The sequence below is a fragment of the Taeniopygia guttata genome, chromosome 18, assembly GCF_048771995.1.
Source record: "Taeniopygia guttata chromosome 18, bTaeGut7.mat, whole genome shotgun sequence".
NCBI lineage: Eukaryota > Metazoa > Chordata > Aves > Passeriformes > Estrildidae > Taeniopygia > Taeniopygia guttata.
Window position 1 is genome coordinate 2,349,333 of NC_133043.1, and position 11,734 is coordinate 2,361,066.

The following is an 11,734-nucleotide window of genomic DNA, read 5'->3' on the forward strand; positions in this document are numbered from 1 at the left end:
CGCCACTGCTCCCAAACGCCGCTTTCCCGGTCACGCCGGGCTCGCTCCAGGTGTGCTCCCGGCCCTCTGGATACGATTCGGGTCCATGACACTCACACTGGTGCCTACTGTTTGCTGCCATGCTACAGGCCAAGAAGGGAGGACAAGATGAGCATACCAGAGAAGGGCGAGGGGCCAGTGGAAGGTGCAGCAATGAAAGCGGGCACAAGGGGGTTGAGGAACTGTGCCCCGTAGGAGCAGCAGGGGCTTGGCTGGGCCCGGATCCAGCAGCAGCCCCGCTGCTCTCTGCTCTGTGCACAGAGGATGTGACCGCACGCCTTGCAGGGCTCTTGTAGCCCCTGATGGGCTGGGTTTCCATCCCTTCTGGTGGCCACCTCAGTTACAGGTCTGTAACGATCTAGGAAGTTCATCTATAGCTCTGTGTCTCTGGGAGTACCCAGGGGCACCCCCTTAATCTCCTGGCAGAGGGGCCTAAGCTCAGGCATCCATTCATTCTGCATCTCACTTTTTCAGCCAAATGAGAACTGTTTCCACAACACTTCCTTGCATTTTGCATCAGGCAGTACTTAATCCGTCTGACTTCCAGCCTGGCCTGTCAGCACAGGTATTACAGATCCTGAGCAGGAAACAGGAACATATGGCATCCAAGGACTCCTGACCTAGTGGCCACTGCCAGTGGCAAGGGATACCCCCAGTCAAAACAGTTGGGACTAGCACAGCTCTCATCAGAGACACAGTTTTTTATGTAAAGAGGGAAGAGGAGTAACCATCTGTCACACCTATAGGGTCATACCTTGCTTGCAGTCAAAAGTCTAACACTAAAAATACTTTACCATCACCAGCACCTCAGAGACAGCAGGAAATGTAAAAACTCACTACCCCTCCACGTGCCAAACCACCCAAGCAAAGCCAGCAGTAAAGGAGGGGCAGTGAGAGGTCACAGTTCCCCAAACCAGACTGCGCAGAGAGAAGGGGCAGCCGCTGGAGAGAAAAGGAGCACGATCTGATGTTCATATCTCCCTAAGGGCTGGGAGATCGGACAGAGGCAGTTGGTCTGTTCCAAGAGGTGATTCTGGGCCCAGCCCCTGATGCACCATGCAGTATGGACTTCGTGTGGCAGCATCTGCTCCAGCTAGTAACGCCAGGGACAGGACATAAGCTCTGACAGCAGGTGCAAGATGGGACCAGAGATAATTCAACCTTTGAAACCAAAAGTTCTGAAACATCTTTAAAAATCCTGTTAAAAAAAATTCTGCATGGGACACCACAAACACTGCTTGAGTCCTGGAAGTACCCAAGGCTTCTGGACAAATGATTTCCTTGGCAAAGCTCTGATGAGAACATCACCCCTGCCCAAGAAAACACCATGCCAGGGACAGCTCACCAAGCCCACTACAGGTTAAAGACCCTCTGCTACAGCTGCTGCAAGCCACAAGCCTGGTACAGGGGACACCAACGTGCTGAGTGTTTTTCCTTGGACAAAAGAGAAATAACACAGAACAATAATGGCTTAGGAATGGCATTCCCTGTACTAGCATTCCCACTGAAATACTCAAACCCACATGATGCTCACTCACTGCCCTCTTGTCCCTCTCCCTCTGTGGTGGGCTGGAGAGGAGAACTGGAGGCACAAAAGGTAAAGATTGTGGTTTGCTACAAGAACAATTTACTGGAAGCAGTAATGAGGTAAGAAAACAAATAATAACAGCATCAATATTAAGAAGAGTGTAGAAGAGAGGTGAAGGACTCGCACATGGTTGCTCACCACCGCTCGCTTCATGCAACCAGCCAGAAGGGACCCCTTCTCCCCACCCCTCTTCAGCCCCTCTCCCCTGCTTCAAGCCTTCCCCCTCCCCTTTGCCCACATGTATGATGCACAGAATAACCAGGGTCCTGGCCACCCATTCCTGGCTACTGCAAAAATTAACCCTGTCCTGGCCGCAACCAGGACATTGACATTCAGCACTGCCAGAATACAGCAGTCTGGTCAGTTCTTCTTGCTCTTGCTGGTGAACAGACTGACTTTGCTAGCAGATGCCACAGACAGAGAAGGAGACTCCAGCTTCACCTTGTCCAGCAGTGTTTTCTTTATGGCTGCCAGGGAAATCTTCTCTTGGTCTGCCAAATGCTGCAGCTCCCTGCAATGGGGTAGTGGGAGAGGAAGACAGAAAAAATAAGATGGGGAGGGTGGAGGGGGAAAGTCTTGCAAACTCTTTAGGACTTCCCAGTTGCCCACCTTGTCCGGATACAGGAAGCTTCCACAGCATTGATGAGGAGTGAGCGAAAGCCACCACTCTCCAGGAAGTGCAGGGCATGGATAGTGGCTCCTCCAGGTGAGCAGACATTGTCCTTCAGCTGACCCGGATGCTGCTCAGATTCTAACAGCATTTTGGCAGCACCCTGTAGCAAGGAAAACACCTGCCAGAGTTCTGACAGAGAAAGCCACTGTCAGACACCCCTGTTCTCACTGCACAGAGCAGCACCAACACTCACAACAGGCAAACCTAGGCTCCTGCAGGCTGCCAAAACACTTTTCAGAGCTGAGGAGGCCTGCAGAGGAGCAGAGTTTCCCAGGCCCCATCTCCCACAGCACCAGCAGCACCAGCAGATTGCTGTGGACACTTCCTAGAGCCCCTCACCAGGAACCTGTGTGCATTCAAACCAAACACATTCTTTAAAGCAGATTCTGTGAGAGGACCAAGATAATTTCAAACTCTGATGTGTAGATTCCTCTGCAAAGAGCAGGCACAGACTCAGATTTGTTATGCAGGAGGTAATACTGACCAGCAAAGCCTGTGCTCCCAGTCGAACTGCCAGCCTGCGGGGAAGGCCCATCTTTACTCCTCCATCCGCAAGAGCATCCAGGGCAGTGAATGCCTGAGACCAGAGAGGAAGAAGGTGACTGAAAGACTGCTCCAGGACTGGTCTTAGGGAAGAGAGAATCCAGGCCTTCAGGACCGTTCTGTGATTCCTATCACTCACAGATTGACAAAAGCCTCCCTCTTTCCTTCATGGCTGCCATGCCAGGCTTCCCTCCCACTATTTCCAGCTCAGGAATAGGGGGAATGGGAGAAATTCAGCTTCTGCATCATGCAAACTACAGGCCCAAGTTTTACAACATAGACATGTGGACACTGCACACTGGCTATGGACTTCAGACTCATCTGACTCTTAAAAAAATTTTCCTGCTGCCCCAAACTAGACACCTGGAATACATGTCCCATTGCAAATATGGGTGATGGGGGAAAAAAATTACAAGCTGAAGTTGCACAGATTTTTTAGCAGGCAAAGCCAACTACTCTCTCCCTAAGACTGGCACTAGCTGAGGAAATAGCACATACATACGCAGGGCCACTGCCACTGAGCCCTGTTACAGCATCAATGAGGTCCTCTTCCACCTCGGTGCAGAAGCCTACACTGGCCATCAGTTGTTCCAAAAGCTTCCCATCTTCCACATCCGCATGAGTTCCAGTGGCATAGACTGTAGCACCTTCCCGGACTATCACAGGGGTGTTGGTCATGCACCTGATCACTTTTGGTGTGGGGCAGAAGGTAGAGAGTTTCTTAGGGCAGAAAATCATTGAAGATAGAAAGTAAGAAAAAAAAGAAAGAAGGGAGAAAAATGAGCTTTAGTGCATATTTTTCATCAATGGGCTGTCCAGGAAAGGACCCCCCCGCCCCAGGGGCAAGAACAACACAAGCAGAAGGAAAAGAGAGACCTGTGTATCTCAAATGTCCTGCTTTGAGTCACAGCAGCCCACCCGTGAACGTGAAGCCTTAGTCAGTACCAGCAAAGCAGGAGCTGGGCAATGTCAGGTTGGAAACAGTATCCCAAAGGCTTCAATCCCACATCAACCCACAGATCTCCTAAACAGCTCCTGCAGACACTTAGATAAAATCTGCAGAAATTCAGGGGAGATGACCTACTGCTGGTAAAAGAAACATGATCGGACAGCACCTCATATGAGAGAAGAGCTGGATAAAACCTCTAATAGCATTTGCCGATGAAGATAGGCAAAGGTGACCAAAAACAAGTTTTTTTGCTGCTGTGTGACTTTAGTCCTGAGTAGCATAAGTACAAGTCTGTCCATCGACTCCGAGGGGTCAGAGGAGTGGAACCTGCTCCCGGCCGGCCCTGCACGGCCCGGTCCCCTCTCACCTTCTCGATGGAGCTGATGGTGACGCCGGCCGCGCAGGAGACCACGATGTGCCGGGCCTCGATGTCGGGGCCCACCTCCTCCAGGATGAAGGGGATGATGGGCGGCTTTACGGCCAGGAAGAGGACATCGCTGCTCTTCACCGTGTCCTTGTTGCTCACCGTGAAGTTCACTCCCATTTTCTGCACAGTGGGGAGAAACGGGACCGCTCAAGCCCGGGATGGCCCGAGAGGGGAGCACCGCCACCCGGTCTCCGCTACCCGGCCGCACTCACCCGCAGCCCGCTCACGGTGGGCAAGTCAGTGTCCGGGGAGCTCGCAGTGATCTTGTGCGCAGCCAGGACCCCTGCGAACGACCCCGAGCGTCAGCCCCGGGACGGGCACCACCCGTGCCCCCATGAAGCCCCCGGCTAGGGCGAAGGCGAGCTGCCCCGCGCGCACCTGCCGCGGTGAAGCCGCGGGCCAGGGCGAAGGCGAGCTGCCCCGCGCCGATGAAGCCCACGCTCATGGCCGCTGCCCGCCGCCGCCGCCGCTCCCCGCCAGACCCCGCCGCGCCGCTGCCCACGTGGCCGCGCGCGCACGGAGGCGAGGCCGCGCGGCGGGACGTGGGCGCGCAGCCAATCGGCGCGCAGCGGGGCGAGGCGGCGCCGGCGCTCCACCAATCAGCGGGCGGGGGCGGGGCCAGAGGCGCAGCGCTCGCCAGCGATTGGGGCAAGCGGCGGCCGGTGTTGCATCATGCGCCGCCCGCCGCGCCGCCCCGCGCCGGCAGGGGGCGCTCTGCTCCCGCCGGGCTCCCCGCGGCCGGCACCGGGGCGGCCCCGGGCTCCGCAGAGCTCCGGCCGCGGCAAGTGCTCCGGTAAAACCGGGCGGCACTGACTAAGGCTTCACGTTCACGGGTGGGCTGCTGTGACTCAAAGCAGGACATTTGAGATACACAGGTCTCTCTTTTCCTTCTGCTTGTGTTGTTCTTGCCCCTGGGGCGGGGGGGTCCTTTCCTGGACAGCCCATTGATGAAAAATATGCACTAAAGCTCATTTTTCTCCCTTCTTTCTTTTTTTTTCTTACTTTCTATCTTCAATGATTTTCTGCCCTAAGAAACTCTCTACCTTCTGCCCCACACCAAAAGTGATCAGGTGCATGACCAACACCCCTGTGATAGTCCGGGAAGGTGCTACAGTCTATGCCACTGGAACTCATGCGGATGTGGAAGATGGGAAGCTTTTGGAACAACTGATGGCCAGTATAGGCTTCTGCACCGAGGTGGAAGAGTGACTTGTTTTCCTAAGTATCATCTTACCTCACTGGGGTTGTTTGTTTGTTTGTTTGTTTGTTTTCCTTGTTTCTTTATTGACAGAAATAAATCTCAATGTTTTTTTCTCTTGATAAGTGTTCATAAACACTGATCTTTTGTGGATACTGAACACCAGGATTCCAAAAAAGAAGGCAAAAACCTAAACCAAACCCATTAACAATTCAGATTTTAATCTATCCATGCTGGAATCCTCTGGGTGCCGTCTAGATTGGCTGCAGCCACAAGTCCATAATTAATGAACAACATAAATCCTAACATTAGTTTACCAAAAGAGGTTGGTAATGGTTGGTGACTGGGGCAACTTGGTTCATGGGGAGCTACTTGATCATCATCTATTAATTAAAGGGGGAGATACACTCTGGAAAGGAAGGGGGTTCGGTGAACTGAATCACGACAGAGCGGGTTGGTAAATTCTGATGAGTAGATATCAGATGTTCTCTGTTCTGGATTGGGCAATCTCATACTTTCCAATGGTTGGGGAATGTTTTAACCACTGAAGCATGAGGTTTTGATTTTTTTATTATTATTTTTTTTTCTCCTAAAAGAGAGGATTGTTGTCCACACAATCTTTTTTTGCCATTTTGACCATGTTCACATTTTTTGCTCAGCCTTTGGCTGGCAGATGAGAAAGCTAAATCTGAACACACTGTTCTTGGCAATGACCTGTGTTTCCACTCCTCCAGTCAGTGGGATCATGATTTCCATGTTAAATTCTCTTTCCCCTTATTGTGAAGACACTCAATTTTGCCCTCATTGTTTCCCAAGTACCAGTTTCTCTTTGCCCCTTTGACCCTGGCTTGGTGTAAGTTGCATCAACTCATGGCCTTGTCAGATTTTACCATGTTTCTGCTCTTGCTCCAGCTTGGTGCAAAATCTTCCCAGCAGGAAGCCTGGCTCAGCCACATGTTATCAGCCAAGGAGTTTTCCAGCAGCTGCTACTGCCTGAGCCACTGGTAGTGTCATCCCTGGGGACAAGCACCCCCAGCCCCAGCAGCTTCCCAGAGCCACACCAGAGCCTGCAGGATGGGGCTTTCCTCAAACAATGTTCCTGGGCTAGCTGGGTGGAATTTTATAACAAAAGCCATGGTCCTTCAAAAAAAAAAAAAAAAAAAAGTAATTTTCAAGTGTTACATAGCTTAATTTGTCCATATTGATGGGTTTAACAGGAATACATCATAAATGCTCAAGGTCCCTTTGTATGCAGTGGCTCTTGTAAATTGACTCCTCCAACACACTAACTTGGGAAAGGAAATCCCAACAGTGGATTTCCTTTCCCAAGTTAGCATTTTGTTCTTGTACAACCCATAATTTGTTTGGGTGGCAAGAAATAAAGCTCCTGGTTTATATCTATAGCAGGTAGCCTCAGGTCTTGCCCTGCCTTGCCTTGTGGTCCTCCTCTTGGACCACGCTTTCCAGATTTCCTGCCCTTTACTGGGACTCACAGGAGAGAAAACCCTCTTGGAAGGCTGTTCCTCTGTGCTGGATCCTGATTCTTGTCCCATTTCCTGGCCAATGCTCCCCACTGCTAAGGGCTGGTCCTTGCTCAGAATTATTCAACATCATCTGTCCCAACAACTTTTCCCTTTGCTTTTCAAAACCCACACAAAGCACTGATGAAAAGTAAGTTTGCTTCCTTATTCCTGAGTCATTCTGCTGCAAAGAATCCACTCAGAGGTCTTGCTGTGTTGCGTCTATTCTTTTTTGGGTTTGTGTTCAGCCTTTGTACACCAAAATAAAGTGATCTCTGCCTTCATGCAGAAAGGGATGTGTCTACTGCAATGAAAGTGTGGAGAGGGGGATGACAGCACACAGAGCTCAGGAGATGTAAGCATACATCTGCCATTCAGCTTTATTTTGTTTTGGTTAAAAAATAAATCTTGCTTTTGACAGGCAGCTACTGGAGATTTTAATCAAAGCACTCAAGTCTGCATGTGCTGCACAAGTGGACATTCTGGCTTCTCCCTGGAACAAATGAAGATTCCTATGGGGCCTGAAATCTGAGCTAAGAAGTGTGGAACTTTAAAGTGGGTGTTTTGTTAGGGATGGGTCTGAGAAATTCAGCTCCTCAGTGATGCAGAGTGCTCAGGAATCCTGTGCCTGAGCTGCTCCGGGGTACCATGTACAAGTTCTGCTGTATCCCGTCCCACCCGTGCCCCCTCCCCGCCCGCTTTGGTCTCTTGTGCAGCACTGTGAGATCAATTAGACTCTGCCTCCCCTTTCCCATGCCCCCAGAATTTATCTTCAAGACTTAAGAAAAAGCCCCCTTGATGCCAGTGTAAAGAAATGGTGGCCCATGAATCAAGACAGAGCATGTGCCAAGGTATTTTCTGCGCTGCTCGAGTAAGGGTGGCAAGTCACACACAGTCACTTTGCAGGTTGGCTCTGCTCTGCAACCTGACTCTCAGTAGTAGAGCTCCGACTTTACAAATATTCATTCCTGTAGTGACTCAGTGTTTGCTAAAGAGGAGTATTAAATTAAATAGGCCTCCTCCAGGGTGTGCACTTGAGGATATTCCTTTTCTGTGCTAGACAGCAAAGGAGAGGAAGGGAAAAGACTGGCAACCTTCAAAATACTGTTATGTCTATGTGCTTTTCTCAGAAACACCCAGACTGGAACTGCCCACACTTGTAGGCATTCTACGTCTCAAACACAGTCCAAACTAACCCAAACTCCAAGGGACTGATTTTCATCTCCTGAACTGGGGGTTCCTTCATGCAGCTTTTAACTTTTCCACTTCCTGAGTAGTTGCTTGGTTCCCACTAAGCACTGGTTTAAGAGTTTCAAAATCCTTGATGTCTTTCCTAATGTTTGGCTCATTAGCCTGGTATCCTGCAGCCTCACTGCTGCGGCTACAAGCATTCCTACTGTTTGCAGATGCATGTGGAGCTGTGCTATTCCTTTGTGCTGGCACTGGGCAGGTGAGGCAGAACCATGGGGGAGTTGGGCTGTGCTCTGCATCAGCTGCAGCCCACCTGCTCCAGGTCACTAATTACGTAGTGTAGTCAGTCCTCATCTTGAAGTTTGACTGATGGTGGTGTGTGCATGCCTGCCCAGCACCTCTCTGCCCCTTGCCCCACCCCTCTGCATCTGCAGTGGTTCGCAGCACTGAGATGCCTCCACAGAGGCCGACCCACGATTCAGATGTGTGAGACAAAGCGGATGCGCTGGGAGTACGCCAGGTCCAAGACATAGAGCAGCAGGTTGACATAGGTGAAGATGGCAATCACCAGCTGGCTGTCCCAGGGGCATCTGCCCTTGGCACAGAGGCCAGGGCGTCGTGGGGAGCCGTACTTGCTGTCGAAGCAGAACACTGGCCAGATGACCGCAGCACTCGTGTAGAGCAGCACAGCCCCAAAGGTGTAGATGACCACAGAACGCTCAAAAGGGAACCACAGCAAGGCAGTCTTACCTGTGACACTGAAGGCCACTACCACCACTGTCACCACAAAGCAAAAGCTGTAGACAGCCACACACCACTGCGTCGCCACGTATTTACCATACTGGCTGTCATTCACCAGTGCCCCAAAAATGATGCAGGCCACAAAGGCCTGAACGATTTTCAAGAGCCCAGAGACGGTGGCCATGTAGCTGGTGACTTGTCCCGGTTTTGCCCTGGTTAAGAACACCTCAGCAGCGTAGGTGACAAACAGAAGGCCCGCGAAGACGCTGGCTGCGATACGGAAATCCCTCACCTCACAGCCGATGGGGTAACAGCCCACCTGGACGAAGTAGAGTGGGTAAATCACTGCAGCTGTGATGGACATGAGCGTGGCAAGCATGGCAAAAGCAGCTGTGAAGTTTCCCCAGGAGAGGCTCAGGCAGCTGTGCAGGTGTGTGAACTCACAGGCGATGATGAACACAGTGATGGCAAAGCAGAAGGTCCAGACAAACATGCAGAAGGTGCCGTAGGCCGCACTGAACCCCCCTTGGTGGGCAACCAGGCTGAACGTGGTACATCCGAAGGTCATCTGCAGCAATCGAGCTATTCCTACCGGGGAAGTCACCGCAGCTGTGTTCAGATACGGCCCCCCCGTGCTCTCCATTATCCTTCCAGTCCAGCAGACAACGCACTCAAAGCCTACTCAAACGTCTTTTCTGGCTCTTGCACCTTTGCCCTAAGTCACGCCTGGTCCCGACTCGGTGGAGTGGCAGCTCAAATCCCACTGGTCTCTGCCGGCATCAGTGGGAGCCGCCTCTGACGCTGCATCTCTGGCAGCTCTCTGCACAGACCTGCGGCTGCAGGGAGGAGACTGGCTGGCTCTGCCCACTGGATATAAGCTCAGGATTCTGCTGCTCACTCTCTGCTTCCTCAGGTCTGAAACCTGCCCCTGTGCTGTCCTTTGGCTGTCTCCTTTCCCGCAGGATGGTACTTTTCCCTGGAGGCTGACATTTATTCCATTTCAGCTCCGCAGCTGTAGCTTTCTGCTGCACCGTTCACAGGAACCTGGAGTATAAATAGGGGCTTTATTAATAGTTCTGGAATGAGTCCTGCCCCCACTCAGCTGTTGGAAGCGGGTGTTATTTAACACTGAAGCTGCAAGCTCCATCAAAGGCTCTTGATTATCCTTCTGCTGTTCTGCTAGAAACTCTGGGGTCACTGGAATGCTGCCGTTCTCCACACACCCGCCCCTGCACTGAGGGGAGGTGTCTGGCTGTGGCAGTGGGCTGTGATCCAGCCGTGCTGCTGGCACCAGAGCTCAGTCCTGCAGACCCAAGAGCTCCTGAGTGGGGGCTCTAGCCCAAAGGCAGCACAAGCCCTATAAAAAAAGGGATTTAGGCCAGAGGCTGAATGAAAGCTGACTCACTTTGCTGCAGTTGATCTGGAGCAATGATACACTTACCTGCTATGCTTTGTGTGACAGCTTGTGCCTGTGAAGGTTGGCAGCACTCATCCTCAACATTTCCTTCAACTGTTCCCTGTTTCTCTTTTACTTTATGTGGAAATCAGTTTTTCTTATATCTCTGAATGGAGTAACTGAATACAACTCTTTAAAAAAAAATTGCTTTGATATTCTTAGCACTGTTTTGGAACACAGATTTCAATAAATAGTGTCAATCTTTCCCTCCTGTGAGATCAAAGCTTTCACTGTGAGGCATTCCTGGTATACTGTGCCTCCCAGACTTCATCTCTACCCAGAAGTCTCTTAATTATATCTCTAAAAGCCTCAAACAACATTTCTGATGTAATTTCAGAATGGGAATGGGTGCATGTTTTCACCACAACATAGCAGAAAAATTCCTCCCTTACCCCACAGCAGCATTGCTGACTCCTCACCTGCAGTACTCATCCCAGTATGGAAGCAGAAAAACTTAACTGCTGGAATGGCTCACATGAGAATAGGACATATTTTTGGCTGTAATGATGAAACGTGCCTACCTTCAGCTTTGTCATCATCTTGTAACCTCAGTATCTCTTTCATTCATCTCAAGTCCCTTCCATTTTCCTTTGAAAGGCCTCTGGTGCTAAAAGTACAAAAGCCTGCATTCATTTGGGGTGGAAGTTGCACAATTAACATCACAATAACCAGAAAATGTAGCAGGAAAGCCGAGGAACTTCAGAAGAGGTTCTCATCCTGAAATCTTGCCCTACCTGACTGTCTGTTAATCCTTCACCTCTAGCAGTTCTCCAGGCCTCTTTGGCGGTGGGTCACTTTCTGCATTATGACACTTCCAGGTGCATCACTTCCCATCTGCCCGGTGGCCAGCAGAAGGCACAGGGACACTCCATGTCATGGCCCTGAGGACACACCGCCCCATCAGTAACACTGGGGCTCAGGGCAGAGCTGGTCCTGCTGCTCAGCTTCTGCTTTCCCGTGGGATGTGGTGCTCCTCTGGAGAGCCCTCAGCACCAGAGGCAGTGCTGGCAGAAGGCAAAGGTCCCCGAAATCAGAAATCACACTGCTGGAGCAGTGCACCAGACAGACCATGGCCACTTTTCCCTCAGAAATAAAGAGCCTCATCTAGTCAAAAGATCACAGAATACAAACACATGGCACTGAATTCTTCCAGTCTTGCTCTTTTGTCACTGGCTTCTGAAGTCCAAGAAGAAGAACCAAAGGGCTACAGTTTGATTAATTTTTTGGGTTTACTCACCCAAAACAAGAGATCTCACATGCAGTACCACTGTTCTAACCTGGCAAGGTCTGAAAGTACAGGGAATTTTTCTCAAATCAGGCCCAAATTCTCTGTGGCTGAGATGCTGCATAGCCAGGCACACACTTGCAGGTGGTCACAGGACCTGGTGCAGGAGGGATGTGCAGCTGTG

At 51.0% G+C, this 11,734-nt stretch overlaps 2 protein-coding genes across 3 annotated transcripts; both read right to left on the minus strand.

The window, feature by feature from the left end:
* Positions 1–1,643: 1,643 nt before the first annotated feature.
* On the minus strand, positions 1,644–4,741 carry PYCR1 (pyrroline-5-carboxylate reductase 1). Of its 2 annotated transcripts, NM_001245182.2 has the most exon segments (7): positions 1,644–2,138; positions 2,237–2,400; positions 2,785–2,877; positions 3,342–3,563; positions 4,160–4,339; positions 4,432–4,502; positions 4,598–4,684. In NM_001245182.2, coding segments are annotated over 7 exon segments (948 nt in total). In that variant the 5' UTR covers positions 4,665–4,684; the 3' UTR covers positions 1,644–1,987.
* Positions 4,742–7,291: 2,550 nt separating this feature from the next.
* On the minus strand, positions 7,292–9,891 carry MYADML2 (myeloid associated differentiation marker like 2). The gene has a single exon (XM_012578450.5). It carries the CDS (start codon positions 9,510–9,512, stop codon positions 8,607–8,609), a length of 906 nt encoding a protein of 301 aa, XP_012433904.1. The 5' UTR covers positions 9,513–9,891; the 3' UTR covers positions 7,292–8,606.
* Between the last annotated feature and the right edge of the window lie 1,843 nt (positions 9,892–11,734).

Excerpts from the sequence above, each read along its gene's own strand:
- PYCR1 (XM_030287051.4), bottom strand. The coding sequence starts at position 4,664 with ATGAGCGTGGGCTTCATCGGCGCGGGGCAGCTCGCCTTCGCCCTGGCC. Across the intron at positions 3,564-4,159 it reads CCATCAGCTCCATCGAGAAG|AAACTCTCTACCTTCTGCCC; the intron begins GTGAGAGGGGAC and ends TTCTGCCCTAAG. Across the intron at positions 2,878-3,341 it reads GTGGCAGTGGCCCTGCGTAT|GCATTCACTGCCCTGGATGC; the intron begins GTATGTGCTATT and ends CTCTGGTCTCAG.
- MYADML2 (XM_012578450.5), bottom strand. The coding sequence starts at position 9,512 with ATGGAGAGCACGGGGGGGCCGTATCTGAACACAGCTGCGGTGACTTCC.